At 40.9% G+C, this 23,436-nt stretch overlaps 2 protein-coding genes across 7 annotated transcripts in view; both read left to right on the top strand.

Annotated features, from left to right (window-relative positions):
• The window catches only part of pdlim5b (PDZ and LIM domain 5b), a 38,485-nt gene extending 26,704 nt beyond the window's left edge, over nt 1-11,781 (top strand). For 3 of the 6 annotated variants that reach the window (XM_065965586.1, XM_020629835.3, XM_065965587.1), the window contains exons 6-13: nt 2,974-3,128; nt 4,329-4,356; nt 7,091-7,254; nt 9,326-9,506; nt 9,650-9,830; nt 10,212-10,332; nt 10,426-10,541; nt 10,657-11,781. In XM_065965586.1, coding sequence (XP_065821658.1) covers nt 2,974-3,128; nt 4,329-4,356; nt 7,091-7,254; nt 9,326-9,506; nt 9,650-9,830; nt 10,212-10,332; nt 10,426-10,541; nt 10,657-10,746 — 1,036 coding nt within the window. In that variant the 3' untranslated portion in view covers nt 10,747-11,781. Of the gene's footprint in view, nt 1-1,518; nt 1,542-2,488; nt 2,510-2,658; nt 2,686-2,973; nt 3,129-4,328; nt 4,357-7,090; nt 7,255-9,325; nt 9,507-9,649; nt 9,831-10,211; nt 10,333-10,425; nt 10,542-10,656 lie in introns of all 6 variants that reach the window. The other 3 variants (XM_065965588.1, XM_065965589.1, XM_065965590.1) reach the window with 3 other exon arrangements.
• A 513-nt stretch (nt 11,782-12,294) lies between these two features.
• Nucleotides 12,295-23,436, top strand: part of bmpr1bb (bone morphogenetic protein receptor, type IBb) — a 53,735-nt gene continuing 42,593 nt past the window's right edge. Inside the window, exons 1-3 of the mRNA XM_020629788.3 lie at nt 12,295-12,471; nt 15,883-15,963; nt 18,586-18,755. The gene's annotated coding sequence lies outside the window, so the exon portion shown is untranslated. The remainder of the gene's footprint in view (nt 12,472-15,882; nt 15,964-18,585; nt 18,756-23,436) is intronic.

The raw sequence follows: 23,436 nt of genomic DNA, 5'->3' as shown, positions 1-23,436 counted from the left end.
CAAGTCATATTTTTAAAACCAATGTCTGCACATTTGTTACATTTGATACATCTAAACGTTTCAGCTTTGGACTGTATAAAACATGGACGCAGTTTCAGTGACATCACCCATTGGTTTCTGAAGTGATGTCATGAAGCTTAACAATGGTGGAAATGCAGACTCCAGCTAACTTCCGGTAAATAAATAAGCTATAAAGACCCGAACCATTTTTGAACCAGACTGTAAACATGATTATTACTGCTGTAAAAATGGGCCTCTTAATAAGGGCTCTAATGGGCTAATGGGCCTTAGCTTTTGGAGGAAGCCTCATGTGGACACTAGAGGAACTGCAGTTTTTTCACTGCTGCATTGCCTTGTGTTTTACACTGGAGAACAAAACAGTTCTTTGTATTATTTACATTGATCTGTTACCATGTGTCACACAACCCTTAAAAAGGTGTCTGTTGTGTCTAACAGCTGTTTTGTTTGCCCGTGTGATTCTGAGAGACCAGAGAATTATAATACACACAGTTAACGTCCCAGTGCCATTCCACACTGTTTCAGCACTTTTGGAGTGCTTCTTGTCGAATCATATTAGTCAGAGCAAACTTTTGTATACCGTATCATATGTGCATGCTCTGCTTCAGGCAGAGAAGAAGCTGTGGTTCACACATCAATGAACTTGTTAGCTTTCCAACCGTACATTATTTAATTTAATAAAGAAAATATAATATCCCACTCTGCCCCTCTTAATGCCTCATTTCAGCCCAAGAATATGTGTCTAATTTCAAAAGGCAACATTCACTCTCAGCCCATCATGCATGTTTTCACACAGCTGCTCACAAGGAAAATCCCAGGCATGCTGCACATCTTGTTCAAATCTTCCACAGGGCAACTAGAAAGGGAACAGAGTCTAGACAACATGCTAACTGATGCTACTGCCTGCCTATCTATAATCGACACTGGGCTTTGCTGCTCTGCCAAACACACAGTCTGTCCAACAGGCACTGCTGCTGTAAAAACCTGTTTCTAATTAGCCAGAATCCTGGCAGAGCTGGTCTTTCAGGGACCGGGGACAGAGCTACTTTTGGCTAGACTGAGCTTCTTCAGCAGGGATTTGGCTCACTGATTGGGTTTGCAGGGCTTTGAGACATGTTTAAGTGATTTGACTTTCATTCTTGTCTCTTGTTCACCTGACAAAAATAGGTCACTGATCCGTTTTAATGACTTTTAATGATTTGTGTGTTTAAATGTGCTTTCCTTGCAAACTTTCTGTCGCCCTATATCTTGGACTGCCAGCTCAGAGGTAGAGTGTATTTGTTGCAGCATGTTTTTTTTTTTTTTTTTTTTTGTTCCTGACCTGCATGTCTTTGTTTGAGTGTTCTGTCTGTGGTTTCCTTCCTATGCACATTTTCTCAGAAGGGCCTTTCACTTAGATGCCATTTGTTGGGATACTTTCTGTATCTCAAAAAAGTGGTCTATTCATGCTCTTTCTTGGCTTCAACCCTTTTCCTTCTACCCCCTTTCTTTTGCCAACAGGAGGAAGGAGAGACAGACACCAAGTTAGTGCTGAGAATGATAATATATGATCTGCAGTAGCTTTCTAACTATGCAGGATGTGATTACAGCCCTCACATCTCTCTGGTTTATGATTACCAAAGGCATGCGTGCACCTCTTTGAGCTAACCACTCACAAACCTCACAATCGTGCTCATCCACTCACTGTACATGCTCATTTCAAGAGCCATGCAAACACCCGTAAATAATCCCATCTCTGAGACACCGCAGGACACCCACTGGGGGTCAGATCACACAGCTCATTCATTTTCCTCTACAGTGTTCGGCTCTGTGCTAGCCCGTACTGTATTTACATGTAATGCAGCCGAGCCTGTCAGCGCAGACGGCTGCTAATATCACGCAGCTCTGCATCTGTGCAGCTCCACCTGCTGCTGCTGCTGCTGCTGCCGGTATATTTACTCAAAGCAAGAAAATCCACCACTGAGTTTATTCCGCTTTGAGTTTATAGCCTGACTTGTGCTGCCTTTCATCATCCTTCACATCCACTCACCTGACACACACACACACACACACACACACACACACACACACACACACACACACACACACACACACACACACACACACACACGCACACAGGACAGAAATTGTGCACACTTGGATTTTTGACATCAAGACTGACTCATGGTTTTAAATAGCCCTTGAAGTAAACAGTGCATGTAAACACTTCACATAAATATTATTGCATTCTAAAGTGCCTTCAAATCGTAAAAAACAGCTCATTTAACTTCAACACATTACTACCACCTTGTGGTGAAATATGGTAACTGTCACATGCGTCTGTAACCTCACTCTTGCAAATAAGGAGTCCGTGATTAATTTCACTCCTTTGGGAAATAAAAATCTAATTGCTTTAACCTTTAAGCTCATTTTTAAGGGAATTACATTTAGACTGATTGCTGACTTCTTCTGCGGTTTTCCCTTTGAATAGTGAGCCTCAGAGAAGTCCTAAGTAAGTATAGGTCAGACCAGTATTGTAACTTTCCCATATAAACAGCACAGTATCTTGCTGTATACACTGCACTATATATAACTTTAGTATTTATGACTCTTGTTTTGCCTTTGTGTGTTTTTCCTCATCTTCTCAATGCTCGCCTGCAGAACCCCACCTCCAACTAGACCTAGGAGGTAACTGTGATATATGTAATTAGTAAGGTCATACTAAGCCACATGTAGATCACTAATTGCATAGCACTATATTTGTGCTGTGTGTGCTGGTTGTTTCTATAAATGTCACTTTGCGTGTGGCTAAACTGGAGCATTTATGTCTTGTGATTTAGGTTGGGTTAGACTAATATCTAAATATGTGATAACCTCATGTTGTTTGTGTCAGTGGGGATCTTTTAAATACTTCCTTTAAACACAGATGCTTCCATGTCATTAACCTTTATATGTATTTGGTTGATCTGTCTGTAGGAAACCATTTGAGGACCCTGAGAATCACACATCCCCACTCAGTGATTCCAGCAAGAAGCGTCTGATTGAGGACACGGAGGACTGGCACCCGAGAACCGGCACCTCCCAGTCCCGCTCCTTCCGTATCCTGGCCCAGCTCACCGGCACTGAAAATGGTGTGTACCAACCTCTATTTACTTGTTTTTAAAGACTACCACTCTGCTTAAAGACATTTATTATTTTAGTGTTGAAACTGGCTGAAATATGTTTATCTATGTTTACATTATCTTATCGTAATTATTTGATTGTAATTAAGCATTGCTGGTATTACTGTCATGTCATTTAAGATCTTCATGTTGGCTGCACATGGGATATTCTGTCATGTTCCCATTCCAAGGGGATCAAAGTGAATGGTTTTCATTTGTGAGATATAATCTTTAGAAACTTTTAAAGCTGCAGTGAGGAGTTTGCTTGGTAAAATTAATACTGATGCCTCATCATGAACAGCATGAGCAAACAAGGCCATCAGTGAGAACACTGATTTGTATACAGTTGTTGTCAACCCTGTAGGTGTCTGACAGGGCGATTAACAACATACTGCCGAAACAGACATCAACGTATTTACATACGGAAGATTCATTGTGAGTTAAATATTTAGAATAAACGAGTTTCTAAGAAAGCACTAATCACACATGTACAGGATAAGATCAGTACATAGATAGAAAGTCTCACTTTGTCTACAAGAGGCACCAAATCAAAACAACATGAGAGTTCCTCAGGAGCTTTTGAAATAGTTTATCTATGTTCCTCTTTCTATTTCTGATTTTTTTTTAAAAAGCTAACTGACAAGACTCCCTGTCGTCAGAGTTTTATAGAAATCTTTCATCACTGTTTGATTTAATATAGCTCTGATATTACTTTTTTGGCCAAAAGTGACACTGATGGTTATACGAGTAGACTGTGGCTTTGGGCTTCCTTCCATGTGTGTGTGAGCATCTCATTAACTGATGTAAAATGACATTTACGGATTTCCATTTATTAAAATGAAGTAAGATGAGATACTGCCTTCTTTCTTTCTTTCTCTTCGTTGAATATTGTTCGAGACTGGTGAGGAAAGTATTTGATAATCCTCAAACATTTGATGTGAATCCAGTCTGTCGTTGTGTTTCTGCAGCTGTGAACAATTTTGAGGGAGGGGGTTGGGGGGGGGGGATAAGTCCAGGAAGTCCCATCTTGGTCTTGCTTGAAGGGATGGCAGCCACACATTCATGCAGTGCTTGCTATGACAGGATTAACCAAATGTGGCGCAATAAAGAGAAGCATTGTTTTTTAACATATTTTTTTTTGTCTTTCTTTTTGTCCCTTCATTGTTGCAGAACAAGTTCCAGAAAACAGTGGGAAGAAGTAAGTGGTTGGTGGTTTTTTGATATGATCAATTCTGGTGTGTGTTTGTGAGTTTTCATCCTCTCTCTCTCTCTCTCTCTTTTTCTCTGGGTTTCATTCGTCTGGTGAAACATACATGTTGTTACTGTTGCTGTAAGTTCTTAATCAAACTCAGAATTTGCCTCAGAGTTGTCATGAAGGCGTGTCAGGGAGCCTCTAATTTATGGGTTAAACCACGATTTCCTGATCTTGTGCTCCCACAGTATCATGCTTGATTAAAGGCTTAATATGAAAAACCACACAGAGAGTGCTTGAAAACTAAGATGGTTGAGAGGAAACCACTTCAGACTTAACATAGGCTGTGATTTCTACAACTACACTCAGTCTTAAGTCGATTTAATCTGCAGTAAACGCAGTTTTACCCTCCTCCGAACCACAGCCCAGACCAATCAGTGTGTCACTCACTGGAAACTCTGGGTAATTAAGTGGTATTGTGGGTAATAGAAGCTCTGCCAGGAGGGGATTCCTACTCTTCTCGTGTTAGTGAGAGTTTGTGTCTGTGTATTCTTCCTATAAGAGAGAAGATATGAAACATCTGTCTTGGGTTATAATTTAATACACATCTGCAATAAGAAGTATCTAGTTTTCTTTTCATCTCTACTAGTGCTATTTCTTCTGTTCATACTTTTCTGTAACCTTCCAACTCTCTCCTTTTTCTCCCCCTTTCTCTGTGTTCTCCTTTCATCCTGTCTTTTGGGGGATAATCAGAGCGAACAAACTGGACCCAGAAGTCATAGGACAGCAGTACAACAAGCTGAGAGATCGGCATCACGATGTTTCAGCGCGGTTGCTAAATGTGTAGTTGGCAAGGTTTTATTTGTCCTGTTTAATGTTTAATTTATTTTATTTTCGACCAATATTTTACTTCAATGAATCATTTGGAACGCTATAAAATAAAAAGTCAACATACTGATTACAAACTTTAAACAACAAACGCTAAACAAGATGATGGTTTTTGCAGATATCCAGGTAGTCAACCTGTTGTAAACATGTTTTAAAGTGAATATTATCTGGATTTAAGTTGTTCTATTTTAAAATGCATGCATGTAATTAAGAGGGATTTGTACTTTGATATGTACGGTCCTGTAGTTCAGGGTTTACACCTCAGCCTTCTTTTCCTCTGTATACTTTACCTGATCTTAAACATCTGTGTTTCGTTTTTTTCCCTCTCTTTTCTCACTAACCAAAGCGGTTTAATTTGTCCGCTTCTGATTGTTTCACTTCAATAAACTTTTCTTGATTTCCTGTCTTTGCTCCTTCCTTTCTCTTCTGCTTCGCTTTTTTCTTCTGGCATAAAAAAAGAAAAATTGTCCATAGAAAAATGTGTAGAAAGTGAAGGTCTATGACAGGGGTCCCCAAACTTTTTAGCTTGTGATCCCCATAATAAGGGTGCCATAGACTTGATAAAGGCATATGACATAGCACAGAGCCACGCCCACGGCAATAGGTCTGTCCGAACTCTGGATACACAAAAGAATACAACAACCTTAAAAACATGAAACCATTTTAAATATGCCTTGTACTTTTTGTAAGAAAGGCTAGAGGCAGAATAGGAGTGTTTTTCATGTGTAGACTGCAGCACTGAGAGGAGTTAATAGACACACAGGTGTTTCTATCTTTTTCTATAAACAGCAGCAGACACCTTTATTGTTGCTGTGTTGTGCAAACTTACTTTTAAGTGTTTTTTTTTTTACATATTTATTTTATTTTAATTACACTTTACGACATATACAACTTATGTTGTATATATGTTTACAATAATGGGTAAATATACAAATTTCGTATGATTTTCAACTTTTAGTATTTTTTTGGAAGGCATCTTTTGAGCCCCCACTTGGTGGCCCGCCACCCCCACTTTGGGAACTACTGTTCTATGATACAGTTTATCCGCCCAGTAAATTATTTCTCCAGGAAGAGTTGAGTCTTTAAAAGATGCCTGAAGTTGACTTATTTGATCATTGAGCCCAAACTTCTTTATCCAATAGGAATCAGATCTGTTTTAATTGGTAGGTCTCTAGTCACAAACATAACTCATTGGTATAGTTTGCCTCTTGTTTTTTTCTCACATCATCATCATCATCATCATCAATGTGTGTTGGGGAAGATTTATGCTTTTCGTTTTCTACAAACTTTTTTTTGTTGCTCTGCTAAAAGAAAATAGAGACACGATTAAAATGAAAAAGAAGCTCTACAAGGAGAATTAAAGCACAACCGGTTGCTAAAAAACACCAGCAGTCCTCTGTTAAAATAAATGTAGAGTGCGCTTCATGTACAGTAGATACTATGGAATCACTGCCTGGATTGTTACCTTATGTCAGTAATTGACAACCTTCTGGACAGTGGGCAGCAGCGCATTTCCTTTTTGGAGAGAGAGAGTGCCCCATAATTGTCTTGATTATTTGCACGTGTCACTGAGATTTCCACCAACAGAATCCAAATGTAAACCTGCAAAGCAAGGACCTCATTAAGCGTTAGTCTGCAAATCGAGGTTCAATTTGAATGTTTGCAAAGTCCCATTCTTGACATTTGCCACACTTTGTACTTGGTAAAAATGTGTTTCATAAATTGTGAGAAAAAGTCCCACAAAAAAAGGTCAAAAGAAAAAGACAGGTGGTAAGAGCTGTGACTGTAAGGAGTGCAAACAGAAGTTTGTCTTCGTTATTATCTTAATGAAATGTGTATATGTGTTTCCTAGTGAGGCAGTTGACATCACTGCTCCAGCTGTGCACACCTCGCCTGCAGCAAAAACATTTTCCAAATCTGCCGCAGCACCCAAAAACGGCAGCTTCGTCCCTGCATCCTCGTACAAAAGCCCGGCGGCCCAGAACAAGCCTTCCTACCAGCCCGGGGGTCCAACAGGTACACTAACACACTCTCAAACTTTTCCTTACTTCAGTTATTTCACTGCTCCTGACTCACCTTGTGGTATACACAATTTATTCAATGTAGTTGCTTATTTCAGCCCACAGAGGGCAGCCTTGCGCCTTTAAATCACGACTGCTCAGCTTTGACATTTATTGCAGCTTTAACGCCTGACACTAAGCCATTTAAGATTATGAGCTCCATAAAAACCAGAGGTATTCGGTTAATGAGCTCAGATTATTGGCTTTTCCCTGAGATCCCCTCAGTTAAATAGATTGTGAAAATGAGAATTATGCATTTAAATTTGTGTGAAAGCAGCTCTTTAAATACAGCCGTCCCTGCCACGAGACCTCGAGGTGGTCAGGGTAAATATTTGCTGAAAGGCATCAGTCAGGGGTCATTATTAGCAATACTTAGACACAAGTATGCACTCATACATGAACAGATGCACTATGTGCCCTGCAGATTTCCCAGAAGGCCCTTTAAGAACGGCCTGCTGAAAGGTACCACAGGGTGAGAGCGGGGGAGACCACAGTTAGCTCACTGTGAGCTCTGTTATTTATCAGATTAACACATACTTCAGTCTGAGTAAACAAGCACGAATCTCATAGTGGCTGTGTGTGGAATGTGCAGCGTGATCTTTAAAATTATTGAAATGAACTAATCATCTATGCCTTTTTAAAAGCAAGTCCTCCTAAAGCAAGAAATTAAGAAATCCAGACTTTGCAAGTTGCTGGAAGAACGATTTTAAAGATGTTACAATTTAAAAATTAGGGGCTGTAATCGAGGTTTTCATTCTGACTCCGTTGCATCGCTTTCCAGCCCTGTGTGTCTGCATTCAGAGTGACAGAACAGAGGTTTTCAGTCCAGCTGTGATTCAGTTTGGACGTCTTCTCAAGCTGACTTTTTTTTTTTTTTCTCCTTATCTTCCTCATACAGGGAGACGGCAGTGACAAATGTTTGTGTCACTCTCTCCCCTATTTAATGTGGCTCAGCCCTCCGTCTTTGCTCTCGCCGAAAGATTCATTTTTAAAGTGACAGCTTGTTGAAAGCCAGCTCACTGCGCACAGCTTTTACACAGATAAGCTCATGGAGTGCGAAATAGTTTGACTCCAGTGTAAGTCTCTGCAGCAATACAGCATTCATTACATTGCAGAAAAAAACAACTTTTAATAGACCTAAAAACAGAATAATGGTACTATTCATTATCATAACAAGATATCTTCTTGATCTGTCTGATTTATATTTTATATCTTATGTCTATACTCTCCTCTGATGAACCTAAATGTGTATCATATTTCACTGCGCCACTGAGAAGTGGTTAATGGTGTTTATAAAAAGAGCAGCCCTTCAAATCAATCATAAAAGTACCACCACACTTACTCTCTATAGTCTTCCTCTTAAGTCTTTAACCCCCTCTCAGTCTTCTCACATCCCCGCTCCTGTTTGTTCAGTCCGTTTGCTCCGTTTCAAGGAAATTTAGGGAGCACTTGTCCTTTGACCTCCAGAGTCTTTGATAACATTTCTTTCTATCAATAGTGTCTCTGTCCCCGATGCCTTTACCCCCGAGCACTCCCTCTGAGGGCGGACGGCGCTGACCTACCGTCCTGGATGTGTCTTAATGCTGTGAAAAAGAATGAGACACTGTGCATCCTCTCTGCGTGTTTGGAGATGAGAGGAGGGGGATTATTTTTGCAGGTGTCTCCTCTGACTCTGGGAACGTGTTGTTTCCCCTCAGTGAGAAAAATTGATCCCTTGTCCGGGCTGGGTGGGGTGAGGTGGGGTGGATTTGACCCACTCAGCCGAGTAATGCTTCAGGCATGGAGGTTAGAGATCACTGGGTTGTTCCCATTAATTATCTGAGAGCACACATCGAAACTCTGTGCATTTGTTCTTCAAGGTAACGCAAAGAAATTACAAAGTAGCGACCCAGTGTTTGGATTTTTAGTCTGCTCTATTCTTCATTATATTTCAAATAAAAAAAAAGTACATCTTGTCTACAGCTTCATCGAATTCAGTCGCATGGGGCAAGCTTCCATCCCAATTATTTTCCTTCCTGCTTGTTCAGGTTTTCCTAAGGGTGGAGCAGTTCCTTCATTCGGCAAAGTTACTAACCTGACTCCTAAAGGTCCAGACCGTCCCACCCCACAGCCACACCCACAGGACCTCAACTCTCTGGTGCAGCGGGCGGAGCACATCCCAGCTGGCACCCGCACCCCGATGTGCAACAAGTGCAACAGTGTCATCAGGTAACAAACATCAGAAAAATTTATGTTTGCAAAAAAAAAATAAGACTGGAAAATTCTATTTAGACTACACAAAATGTGTAATTGGTGCACTAAATTCAAATGTCATTTCCTCACACCCTCTGTCCCTTGTCTAATTTCACCAGGGGGCCTTTCCTCGTGGCCATGGGCATGTCGTGGCACCCTGAGGAGTTCAACTGTGATCACTGCCATTCCTCCCTGGTAGAACACGGCTTTGTGGAGGAGAAAGGCCAGGTGTACTGTGCAAACTGCTACGAGCAGTTCTTCGCTCCCACCTGTGGCCGCTGCAACCAGAAGATTCTGGGGGTGAGTTTGTGCAGGTGGAGGTAATTGTTCTGTGTTTTTCTCATGGTTAACTTGGACTCAATGCTACTGACATCACCCACTGCCTCCGTCACTTAAAGAAATAAAGATCCAACTAGCTGCTTGACCCATGATGGCAATGCAAAGTAGTCGTGTCAGTGATGCAGAGGGATCATTGGGAAATGCAGTTTAAAACACACACAGAGACAAAGAAAGTTTTACTCATTTCAAAAGCTTGTCACAAAATCCATCTGGAGTTCAACTACATCTACAGTGCATCTTTAATTGCCTTTAAATGATTTGACGGATAATATGAAGACAGTGTAAAAAAAATAATAACTTCAACACACTGTTCCTCATGTTTGTTATTTTTTTTCTCTGCAGGAGGTTATGAATGCTCTGAAACAGACCTGGCACGTGTCCTGTTTTGTCTGTGCCGCCTGCTACCAGCCAATCAAAGGCAACATGTTCCACATGGAGGACGGACAGCCGTACTGTGAACAAGGTACAGATGCAAGCTGATGACAATCCGTCACGTGTTGTAGATAATTGAATGCATGCAGAAAGAGTGCATTTTGTGATTTTTCTGTTCACCTAGACTACTACAGGCTGTTTGGGACCAACTGCCACGGCTGTGACTTCCCCATCGAGGCGGGGGATAAGTTCCTGGAGGCTTTAGGATTCACCTGGCATGACACCTGCTTCGTGTGTGCGGTAGGTCCAGGAGGCGGTGTAACTCACCGACACAACACACGCTGGATCTCTATACAAGAGGCTATACAGTGGGAATAACAACAATGCTTTGAATGTCTTCGTCTCCTCCCCACAGGTCTGCTCCACTAGTCTCGAAGGTCAGGCATTCTTCTCCAAGAAAGACAAGGCTCTGTGCAAGAAACATGCTCACACTGTCAACATCTGACCTGCTGCCATGAACAGCGATGGGGAAGGGTTTACAGCAGTGTATAGATCAGTAAGATAGTTTCTGAATTCAAACTTTGTATTCTGGTAACATTGGGTAAGAGGTTCCACTATAAGCTTTATCTTTGCTTTAACATTGTTGTCATATAGTATGCAGGAGTACCCCGCTAGATGATATCTGCGCCAGAGGTTTTGTTCCCCAAATGAATAATTAGTGCTCAGCTTTTTACGAGGCCTGCGGTGACACAAGCCCTTTTGCATCACACAGTACAAGATAGTTCACTGCAATGACCTACTGAGGGCCTCAGGAGCCACAGACATTATTAGGATAAAAAAAAAAAAAAAAACATTAATACGTGAAAGGTAAAGAAATTAGGATTATTTAACATTAAAGTAAATATTTATTTGAAGGCAAGGATTGCTCAGTAAGTATGTGCTGGGGCAAAAAAAAGTCCTCTGGACTAAAGAAGAAAATGGGATATTTTAATATTACTATTCTTTTTATTGTTTCCTATGTGTACAGCAGTGTGTTACTGAGACACTGCACAGATCACGTTGTATTGTTATTGCATAACAATTCTATGCAAGAAAAAACAGGTGAATAAAAGATCAATGTTTGGTCATTTATTTGTATATTTTGTGATAACTTTAATTCAGGGGCAAAATGGTTTATAAGGAGACATGAATCCTCTTTATTCGACTACTTCCAGGCCTTTGAATTAATATAATTTGAATTCCATTTTGATAGATCTGTAGCCCTCCATTGTGCTAACTTGATTTTATATCCATCAGGGTGCATCTTGTTGTTTTTGACTTTGTTTGTATGTGTACTTCTTTTTATGTTTCATGAAATGTGTTCAATTAACACAAATAATGTTAATATATATTTCAGTTTTCTGTTCTACATTATTTCTTTCATTACAGAAATAACCCTCATGTATGTTTGTACTTCTGCTATCGATCCTTCATTGGTTACTGCATAAAAACAACACCACCAATCTCCTTACTCTCATTTCAATAAAAGGGTTCAACATTGGATCAAAGTTCCTGAGTGTGTTCTTTGGCTTTTCAACACCATCTCAATTTATTATAAGTGGCTGAAACTTTGAAAAGTGACTCTTCCTCTTTTTCTAATGCCTTGTTTGTGTTTTGCAAATGTACTTTTTATGTGTTTGTCAATACATACAATGCATTGCAGCTAAGAGGTGATGCATGTAATGTGTGTTATAAATCTCTAGTTCTGACAGTAATTATTCAGAAGGCAGGCAGGCAGGCACCAGCATGAGCTGCCTCTCACACTGGAGTAAGAGGGGAAAGAACACAACTCCACTGGGGCAGGAGGGAAGCAACACCCACACACGGCAGGCGGTCACGTGGTTTTTATTTGACAACAATTCTGCAGGTATTACAATTGTTAAGGAGTTGCAAACAGCAGACCGATAAATTAAATGTCCTGTTTTTGCGTGCACGTTTGCAGAAAAGTGCACCTGGAGTTCCAGGTGAGCTGCCACGTGCAGTTCTCCAAGACGTCATAGGGGGGAGCTGTGCGCGAGACGATTTCTCCTTTAAACAAGCCTCTAAATAACGCGTGCACGGGGACACTCGGGGAAAGTGTATCCACAAGATAGAGAGGACACACGCCAATTTTTTTTTTAAAGACCACCGGAGAGTTGAAGTCATCGCGAACTTGAATCTCGTGGAGCCGTTTGAAAGCGAAAAGGACACGGTGAGGATACTTTACCTTAAGACCACAGTATAGGTGTGTGTCGGAACAGCCGTGTGAGCTGCAGCATTGGTGTCGCTGTATTTTGAATATGAAGCTCTCCTTTGTAAAACCAGAGGCTTTCGTTAGTTTGTTTTCACTGCCGCCGTTCAGCGACAGTCGAACTAAAGTGCTTTATTTGCTCCCTGTGCTGAGTTTGATGCTGACAGCAGCTGCAGGCGACCAGCGGGATCTCCGACAGTGTTGTTGTTGGCGGAGTGTGTGATGATGAGAGTTATGAAGATGATGCTTATCGGTAATTGGTGCAGTGATCGCCGTTTAGTGCGTCTTTAATATCTGATCTGACGGAGGACACCGCTTCTTAATTGCGTTAAAATAAGGGGCATTTAATATTTGTTCATCTAACCGACTCTTTGGGCGTTTCTTGGCTTATTATGGCTATTGGAAATTGATATGTTGGCTAAAAAAAAAACCCATTGTAATCTCAAAGGCCTATTGATTTCGAGCAAATTTCTCATCATTTCTCTTCTATTATAGGCCAGATGTTCAAATTTCAGTTTTTTTTGTTTCCTATTAAGATTTAAAGCCATACTGTATATGGCCTAAATGCTGTCATTTTGATATTACAAAAAAAAAAGCCCTTAAAGGACATTTATAGACGAGATTTTGTGCAAGTTGCATCCTGTAGTCTCAGGATCAATATTGAACTTTAAATCACTGTTTTCTTTCATAATTATTTGATTTGAGATGTGTACGCTACTCTGTTGCCAATTTTGATTCAAAAGTTTCAAACAGTGCAGGATGTGGGATTCTGTTACAATTGTGTACACCCACTGTGTTTGTTAATGTCTGGCATTGAGCTAAAGATTCCATCACCAGTGGGTGTATAGGCGTTGGGTCAAATGGCAATATTTGACTGTTGATTGCTGACACAAAACCTCTCTATGCCCTGCAGCTGATCACTGAGCGATGTGAAGCAGAGCTGCAGTGTGTGACATCGCTCAGCTCCTGATGTTTACATCAGCATCAGGCCAGAGGAGCTGTGCACAGCAGGCTGCACTTTGTGCTGTGTGTCTGTGGTCTTGTCTTGAAATGCACCAACAACCTCAAACGCTCTGTACAGGACAGAACACCTTATTGAGGCAGAGCTGAGTGACTGTTTTGGGGTAATATTGAACACAGTGAGTGATCTAACCTCTACCCACCACCCAGGCTTTGCCCCGGCTCTGCCCCTGTCAGGAGGAACGCCCGTCATTAGGCTGACACGATGAGGATGGCGTGGCATGTTACGGTGCATGGCAAGGCACGTTTTGTGGTCTACCACAGACTCAGGCTTCAAGTGTTTCTGCTTGTTGATCTCCCTGGCACTGATGGCTGACACGAAATGTGTAAGTGTGTGTTGCAAAAAACCTACCGACATTCATCTACATTTACAGGCCATTTGTAGTGCCATATAAAGACAGAAGTGTTTTTTTAAAAATACCTGTGAGATGATGGAGTCCTATTAAAGAGGTCTGTACGCACTACACAGTGTAACATTGGCTAATAGTTCTGCAGATAAATGTGAACCTGAACAGCACTTAAAGTGTTTGTCTGTGAAAGATGATTTGTGTGTTCACTGGTGGACTGGTTAATGGACTGTGTGGCTGATTGAAAACACCACAAATGGAAAAGTGAAGGACGATGAGACATCAAACATGGCAAACACGTTGGCTTGATTGAAATATGACTGAAAAAAAGTAGTATTTTTTAAAAAACTTTTTTTGTTCCCTTCCGATGAAACAAATATATTTTATAAGGTTCTGAATGCAGTTAATGAATTCATTTACCTGCAAAATCAAAAGAGGTTAAAATGAAAACATCTTTCACAAGAGGAAACCCCTCTTAGAAGCCTCTGCCCATTTGAAGCAATTTACAAACACTTACTCATTCCCCCACAAGCAGCTACTTAAGATCTACGTAGACCATAGCCTGGGTCTGGGTTTATCCACAGGGCTAAACTTAGCAAGCTGCGACCCCTCACCCCAGTTTCCTCCCTTATAATTACAGGAAATAAGCCTGGCCAATCAGAGCAGAGATATTTGGTGCATATTAACGAGCTGAATAGGAGCAGTATTTGAGGACTGGACAGGTAATGACCAAGTATGTGGAGGTGGGGGGGGGGGGGGGGAGTTTTTTTTTTTGTAGGGCTGCAGGAGATTTTTGTTTGAGAGCAGAAAGAAGTAACACTCAAGATTTGACCGTATCACCTCACACATCCAGTCAGTGTGTGGTGATACAGTCACCCGTCAGGTAATTTGAGCACAGCGACTGTCAGACAGTCAGGATAAATGGTAGAGCGAAAGTTTATGAGGAGACAAACTGTCACTGATTCTGTCTCTGGCGTTTTTCAATGACTTATCCAGCTGCAAGGTTATTCAAATTTTTCAAGATTTCTTCAAGTTTCTTTTCTCTCACAGACACTGTACACCTTCAGACAAAACACACACACAGAAACACTTATAAAGGAGCGTATCATATCAAGGCTTCCCACAGGTATGGCTTTTCCATCGTTCAGCCATTGACAGATTTTTGCTGTTGGTTTGCAGTTCTCCTGCAGAGCTACACACTGTACTGTATCTTCACATAGATACACTGAAAATAGCTTGTAAGCAGGTATAGGTAGTTGGGTAGGTAGTAGATAGTTAAGTAAGGTTACCTGGAAGGTAAGTAGGAAGAAAGGCAGGTAGGTAGTAGAGATGTACGATCCTCTTTTTTAAGTTCAGTGGGAAGGTGAGTGGGTAGGCATTCAGGTAAATAGCCAGGTCGGTAAGCAGGCAGGTATAGTAAGGTTATTAAACAGGTAGTCAGTTGGCAGAGAGGTATGTAGGTTTGGGATTGGTAGATTGTTAATGTAAATGAGATTCTTAATCTCAATGAGGTTTTTCTGGTTAAATACATTTAAAATTGGATGGTTACTTTATGACTCACAAACCCAAAACATATTGAAATCTAGCTCAAGTTTGAATTTCACTGTTGGGATAAACTGTCATTATGATGGCTGAGCGTATTTTGCTTTCCCCTCACTGGATCCCATTAACAAGAAAGTACAAGCATAACGAAGACAATCTTTTTCCACTTAGAAAAAATCCTCTTCTTACCTGCTGCAAGCAGCTCTGCTCTTCGACTGAAAGGTCAGCGACCATGTGAGAGAAAGCTGACTTCCTGTTATTAGAGAGGGAAACATGGAGGAAAAGTAAAGGATGAGGTGGATGACTGAAGATCGAAGAAGAGAAGAGGATAAGTGGTACTTTGCATGATTGGGTGAAACTCAAAGTGGGGGAATTACCTGAGCTTGAAATTTAGTCTTGGACCTTTCTCTCTGAGATGTAGGACATATGAGCTCCTTTTAATAACGCTTCTTTTTTCTTTCAGTGAGAGACGATGGCTGGAGGTCTGGCTGGGTAAAGTGACAGGATGCTTTCTGATGCCCTATAAATAAATACTATCTCAATGGTGAGTGAAGCTCTTCTGTATTCTATTTGTGTTTAGCCTCAAATTCGTCGCAATTCCTAAAAACTGTCAATAATGTTGGTCAAACTTGTAAAGCTTGCACATATTGATACGTTTTCAGTGTAAAATCCCAAACTCAAACATGAATTACGAGTAATTTCACTGTGTGTTCCTAATCAATAATATCCTGAAGAAAGTGAAATCCAAAGCTAAAAGCTGTATTGATCTGGTATGATTTTCCTGTGGTAGAGATAGTATTTGACAGGGCTGATTTTATGTATGTGAGCTTTGGAATCGTAAAGCCGTCTCGGCAGCAATTTTCCCCCAAAGTGGCATCTAATTGACTTTCTGATGGGCATGTGGATGTCTATGTAAAATAACCCGCAGTGACTATAATAGAATCCTTTTTTTCCACTGAAGTATCAGGCTAGACAGAGTCTCCATCTGCTGACGGGATCGCAGGAAACAAATGAGATCAACATCTGATAGAGTGCAGTAAACTTTAGAAACTCTCAGAAGCTTTAATTTCACCTGACAGATTTACAATAGCAGTGCCGGGGCTTTTTCAGGCAGATTAGGGCAGATTTTATTTTAACCATGATTTATGTTCCCGTTTTTGACATTCTTATGAAGACTTTCCGTATTCTTGTGTTGTCAAGTCAAATATAAAGTATGACATGCCAGGATACAACGATTAGGATTTTAAGATAGTGAGAAAAATTCACATATTGATTAGAGCCCAACTGATTAATCAGCCCGCCGATAATATCAGCCAATACTAGGATATTAAGTGACTATCAGTATCGGCTAATTTTATCACAGATATGCACCGATACTACTAGATTTATTCACCAGTTAAATCAAATTTCATTTCAGTTTCAGTGTATTGCACAAGCAGTTCTCTTTCACAAGCAGAGGGCGCTATATAGATTACAACAAGCACTCTCCAGAGTGTCAAGCGGTGATGCACGTACATGCATAGTAACTCTCCAGTTGAGGGACCATCTTGTCTTCCTTTTGTCTTTTCTACAAGTTTTTGATAACTGCATTTGGAGGATAAATGCAATTAATCTGTAGATCTAAATATCTATTTAAAGTTCAAACATAGATCGAAGAAAGATATCGGCCGATTTATCGGTATGGGATTTTCTCTCTTCTTAACATTGATATCGGTATTGGCCCCAAAAATTCAATATCAGTCAGGCCCAAATATTAATAATTACAATTATACTTCATTTGTATATAATGCTACAACAGCAGGAAAGCATTATATTGTGTAATTGCTTTTCAGTTGAATTTCTATCTTCAACCTGCATAGCAAATCAGCTATGATAAAAAGTAATGTAAAAATATAAAGGCATGTTGAAATATGAGCATGTGATTTTAGTGCATCACTGCACAAAGAATCATTGTTAGGCTCTGCATGTTTGTAGATACACCATGTATGTTCCTCCCTTTATTTAAACAGGCGTGCTGCGTCGTTTAATAAGCATTCCTTTTACATTAAGCAACGAACTTGCCACTACAGGACCAATCATAAAACAGCAGAATATGCTGATGCAGCTCGAACACAGAGGCTGGGTGTGCAGCCGGGAGCCGACCACATGCAGGGCGAAGAAACGCAGACAGAAGAGAGCTACTGTACCTGCAGAGGACAATAAGAGCCTCAGTCTAAGTGTGAGGGACTTTACATTGAGTTTTTTCTGTAACATGGACCTGCTGACAGGAGAAGGAAAAGAAGGCCGGAGCAAAATGTTGCTTGAAGTTGGAGAGTAACTCACACCCAAGAAGAATGTCAAGAATCCGTGTGTTAAAGTTCACACTGTATCGCCATCTGTGACTGGATCCTGGCAAATAAAGGACAGCTGTGTGTGACTTTATGCGTGCGAGGTAGAAGATAGACAAAACAGAAGAATATAGTAATTTGTCAAGTATTATGTCTGAATTTGAAGGCCTCTGATTAATCTCTTGACCATTTTAGGGAAGATGTCAGCCCATAGTTATTCTCTAACTTTGTGGTTTATCGAGAAAAGACAGGTCAGCAAGACCACCCAGAATTCCAGAATCATCACCTGTTCCCGCTGGAAGGGAAAATCCGAGATCCAACACTCTTCTTCCCCGTGTTAGTTCAGCATCGTACCCAGCTGTGAGTCAGCGTGTTATTTGGCTGGAATCATCTTTGCTCAACTTCACCGAAGTACGTTTCACGGCACTTGCTTTCTTCTCCGAGATTTTAAAGTTCAAAAGTCGTTATATATCGGTTTGAAAGAGGGGTTCTGTGTTTCACCACCTTCAGAACCTATCAGCGTGATGCCCCTTGACAGTAGAATCTTTCAACAGACAAATCTGCAAAAGCTTTGTTCTGAAATCTTGCACGTCCGCTCTACTGTAGACCTCTCTCTGCACCGTATCTGATTCTGTAATTGAGCCTCACACTTGTCGGCCAAATAGCAAATGACAGCGAGTGCCACTCAGACTGTGAGAGGGGATGGAGAAACAGATGAAATCAATTTCTTCCTTGTTTGGGATTTCCCCCCCCCCCCCCCCGTTGCCCAGTCCTGTGATTCTGATGACAGATTGTGAAATGGGTTTCATGTGTGCCTTCTTCTTTCTCTCCCTCCATAGATTTCAGAGAGGGTAGAGGTCATTTGGAGTTGTACCTGTGAGGCCTCCTGCGGGGGAAATGTGCTGACATCAGAGCTTTGCATCCTGAACGGGAGGGAGAGAGAAAGATGAGGACGATGCTAGACTGACAATACGGAAGACGTTCTGTTTGCATTGCTGTTTTTTTTTTGGTGAGTTGGGCTGACATCTTTTATCAATGCTACTCTAATAGGTTAAATCATGACTCACTGACATCATAGAATAAGCAGGCTAAGTATGGAGTATTTCTCAATCACTATATACATTCTTAAAAATGGGTTTGAATTGGATGTGGTTATGCCCAGATTTCGCTTTAGTCAATGATTGTGCTTCCACTTGCTCCGTGCTGTGTCTCAGCTCCGTCCCAGCTCGGGACGTCCAGAGCCCTCTGCAGCAGAATTTGCAAGGCTTCTATATTTGTCGGACGCCGGAGCACGGCACATCAATTTCACACAGAACAGATCGAGCGGGACAGGAAGTCACCCACCGAAACAACATTAAATCTGGATAATTTTCAGAATAAAACACTCAGTTTTGAGGCTAGAAGGTTTTTCACTGTGCTACATCAACAAAATGTGATCTGCAAGGCCAACACAGATCTTAATAATTTTTCTACTAGTCATATTTTCTGAGGCTTTCACACTGTAAAAGAAGAATATAAAAATGAAAGACACTGGTTACGAGATAATGTCTATACAGTGTTTGTGTGATTGTATTTTTAGCTTCTATGGTGATGTTTTCCCCCTAAGGGCACACTGCTTTATCTGGACACAAACCACACACACACACACACACACACACACACACACACACACACACACACACACACACACACACACACACACACACACACACACACACACACACACACACACACACAGTCAGTCAGACACAATACTGCATCACATTGCGATCCCTGTCAGGTTCTGGCATTAGTTGCTGGATTAGTCAGCCAGCCAAAACAGGTGACAGGTGACAAACTCATGTCAACACATCATGAAAAGGACTTTAACATAGGATTAAGTGAATTACTCTTGCAAACAAAAGGTGAGTCATATTACTGCAGGGTGCATGTCAGTTTACAGTAGTTGTATTTGCTGTTTATATGTGTGTCTGTCATGTCCCTGGCTTCAGCTTGTGACAGCTGCTGTTTTTTGTTAAAGCAGTTTGGCGCAGATGTCATGATTTCCAGACTTTTCCCAAATACATCAAAAAAAAAAAATCTGTTTATTTTAATCTAGCTCTCCTGCAGTTTAGACAAATTTGTCGTCTTTGGAGCTCTAATAGGTGTCTCCTGTTACTTTAAAAATATCACACTACAGATGGTTAAACTTGCTTCATAGCTATAAATATTGACACAGTTACTGACATTCAGCCTAATACGACACATCTTGGTAGCTGTGTTTGTAATTGTGATCAAGTTACTGAAATTATTTGCTTTTTTTGAAGTACAGAGGCCTTACACAAAGGCCTAGGTTACAGACGTCTTTAAATAAATTAGTAAAGGTTATGTTGGGTCTGGCCTCAAGTGACTGAGTAGAAAAAAAAAGACTTTAAGCAGCTGAGTTGAATGTGTTTGATAGCCTGGTCAGCGCTGTTGTACTTTATTATTTTTAGTTTGTGGTAGATGACATAAAAACAAGAACTATCAAAAGCCATTTTTTCAGCCATATCACCTGATTGGAGCTCTGAAAATAGATGTTACGACAGAGTTCAAACTGCTGCCCTCAGAGACATGTGCAGCATTTTCTGCTTTTCAAATCAACTTTCAGGCTGGAAAATGAGTTAGCCACACCAATCACTCATTTCTCTTCATCTTTAGTCACAGTCTTGTCCAGTAAGAGAAGACACAGGACTCTCTCCTTGTTCTCACCCCTTCTCTGTGGCTCAGAGGGCTCTCGGTTGAGGAGGAGTTGGCTGGATCAGATTACAATATAAAGAAAGCGGGTGAGAGTAGCAGCTAGCTAACCTGCTACAGCCTAGATTGTTATTGCAGGTGTTCCAGACCAGTCACAGCTGTTAATTACTACAACGCAGCAACACACGTGGAGCTGCAGTGAGCTCACACATATATGGCCTTGTACAAGTGCATTTTGGCCTGCAAGAAAACACAAGGTTGTTAGGGTTAAAAGATGAAGAGATAGTTAAAGGGGGTGAAATGCTTTCTCAGGTTTATTAAAACGGCTGGATGAATAGGGATGTTCCTAGCATATAATTTCCAATTCGGTTAACTAAAAACTATGAATTCAGATTAGTCAACTAGTCTTAAATTTTGAAAACACAAAACTGAGCGCAATTTATTGAACACAGCTTAAAATAGGATTACAGGTTTGCCGCGTTTGGCTAACGTTAGCAGTGGTAGCACACCATAGCCTTTGTTGGTTGAATATGGTTCTGCATTGCTCCAATCGAGTTGTTATATGCAAGTTTAACCCGACACAGCCTACATACAACTTAATCTCCATTTTCGAGACCGAAATACTGTGAATATTGCACTGCTATGGCAGTATGCAATGGCAATAATCAATACAGCCCCAGTAAGTGGCACAAGGTTGTGTTGCAGGTAAGACAAAGCATTTGACTGGTATTGCGAGCCTGATATGATAAAATATTACTAATCAGTAAGTCCTTAGCCATCTGGCGAGGGTGCAGAACTAATTTGTTTAACTGGCTAATTGTGCACAATCGTATTTGAATCATGTATTTACTTTGGTGTTTTGCTCCATGTATTTTTGAGAAAGGCTTAGTTGGCTTTATTCCGCCAAATGCAGTCTACCAAATCTGTTTGCAGAGAATGAAAAAGGTATAATCAGGTAAAATTGCTTTATCTTTGCTGATTAAATGATGTGACTCTGATATGACACGACATTATTGGTTGTCATCAGCGTACAATTTGATATCAAGGTCGATTCTTAGCTCCTATTCTGAGATATTTACATACCATTGATACAGTTGATTGGATAGAGCCTGAAGTTGTAGTTGTTGTTTAAATGAATATTCTGTACACGACTTTGTCCGTCCATCATTCAATCAGGATTAGATTACAATAACAGTGAATAACTGAAGTGTTCAATTCAATCCCAGTTTATTGAACTTCTTGTCTGTCTCACTGAGTTTCTTTTTCTGCTTATCAACACAACGTTATCAACTCGGCATGAGGATAATAAGTTAAATTTGTAATTTATTTTCAGTTTTGAATAAATAAAGCTAAATGTGAGGCCAACCTGAAGGAAATACCTCAATAAAACCAGTGCTTTATCGTGAGCTAGTCCCTGTTTTAGAGCATACTCTCAGACTTTATATTATATGAGCAGTGTGTTTGTGTGTTCACATTTGTGATTGTGAACAACTCTTCCTCCTTGCATCCACCTGTGTAATGTGAAATGGGACAACATAACAGTAGTCCACTTCTACTTCTCGTAAAGTTGTAGTGTTATGCTGTAAGGTTTTTAGCACACAAAGATTAAGATAAGTGACTTTTGTCTTAAGTGCCGAGTCTGCCGACTTCTTGTGGCTTCTTGGTTTCCTGATTCATGTAGAAGCTGCTTGATTTGAACATTTATGCAGTATTTTTTTTACAGTTAAGCACTGTTTTCTGCTTCTGGACACAAAGTGGTCAAGATGGTGGGTGTTCCCCACGTTTAAGAACCTGTGTTTATTTTTACTTTTTGAAAGTGCTGCAAATTAAGCAGTAGGTGTCCTTGGGTGGACTGTTCCATTGGAGTATAAACGGGAGTGGGTGAATGAGCGAGAAGGTGCAAAGAAGGGAGCTGAGAGGGGAAAAAACCTCAAATGTGAAAATGACTGGAACTCCAAGGGTTTTCAAAACAGAGCCCGCGATTTCATTACACATACCTGGACAACTGAGGGCATGGAAAAAGCCCCTCCCTGCGTGCACACATGTGCACACAAAGACACACAGATACACACACTGAACAGCTGGGTTGGCTGGAGAAATAATAAGAATAATGTAAACTAAATAAAGCAGAGACGACTCCCAGCCAACAGAGCCAACACGTGTTAGGTTCAGAAATATGCAGAAACCCAGTCATCAATCACAGACGGGCGGCCCTCAGTCTTGCTGACAGGCTCCGACAGATTCGAGGCAGAGATTTTTGGGCTGGTGGCGGCTGCATTTCCAGACCTGACTGCAGCTTTTTTTTTTTAGTAAGATTTGGTTGGGACTCATCCAGGGGGTTCTAGACTGATTGACGATGAGGCATCACTTCACACAAACATCAACGTTAGGACAACAGCTCATGGTCTTCACTTGTCAATCGGGCCTTTTGGCAGTGTTCTCAATGTCCTCCACCATGTTGTTTTATTAGGCTTCAGTGACGGTGAAAGCTGCAGATCATGAAAAGAATCCCTCTAAGTGTGTTGTGGGAATATTCTCATCATGGCTCAACAGTCTACTGGTAACAGTGTAACTTCAGGCAGTAAATTGGCCTAAACCATCAAAACACAGCAAAAGGGAGTCAGACAGTCCTGAGGGGCCAAGCTGAGGTTTAGTCCCTAAATTGAACCTTCGGAAGGTTCAGAAGGATGATGAGGGATCCAGGGATGTTGGGATAGAAACAGGGGGTAAGGGGGGGACCCCCTCAAAAAGACAAGGCCCTCAGGGTTTCTACACTGAGATCTAACTTTGTCTGTGTAAACATGTCTGGAATGACACTCTGTGTGTGTGTGTGGAGGGGGGGGGGGGGGGGGGGGGGGGTAAAGAGCACTATACTGTGTGGAAAGCTTTGGTGTGTATCTGGTAAAGTGAAGAAGAAGGGACAATGGAGATACAAGAACATTGCTAAATTGTATTTTATTTTTTGTTATCAACTG

This window comes from Labrus bergylta, chromosome 17 (genome assembly GCF_963930695.1).
Source record: "Labrus bergylta chromosome 17, fLabBer1.1, whole genome shotgun sequence".
NCBI lineage: Eukaryota > Metazoa > Chordata > Actinopteri > Labriformes > Labridae > Labrus > Labrus bergylta.
Note: the sequence above shows the minus strand (reverse complement) of the source record. Positions and strands in the feature narration are given on the sequence as shown.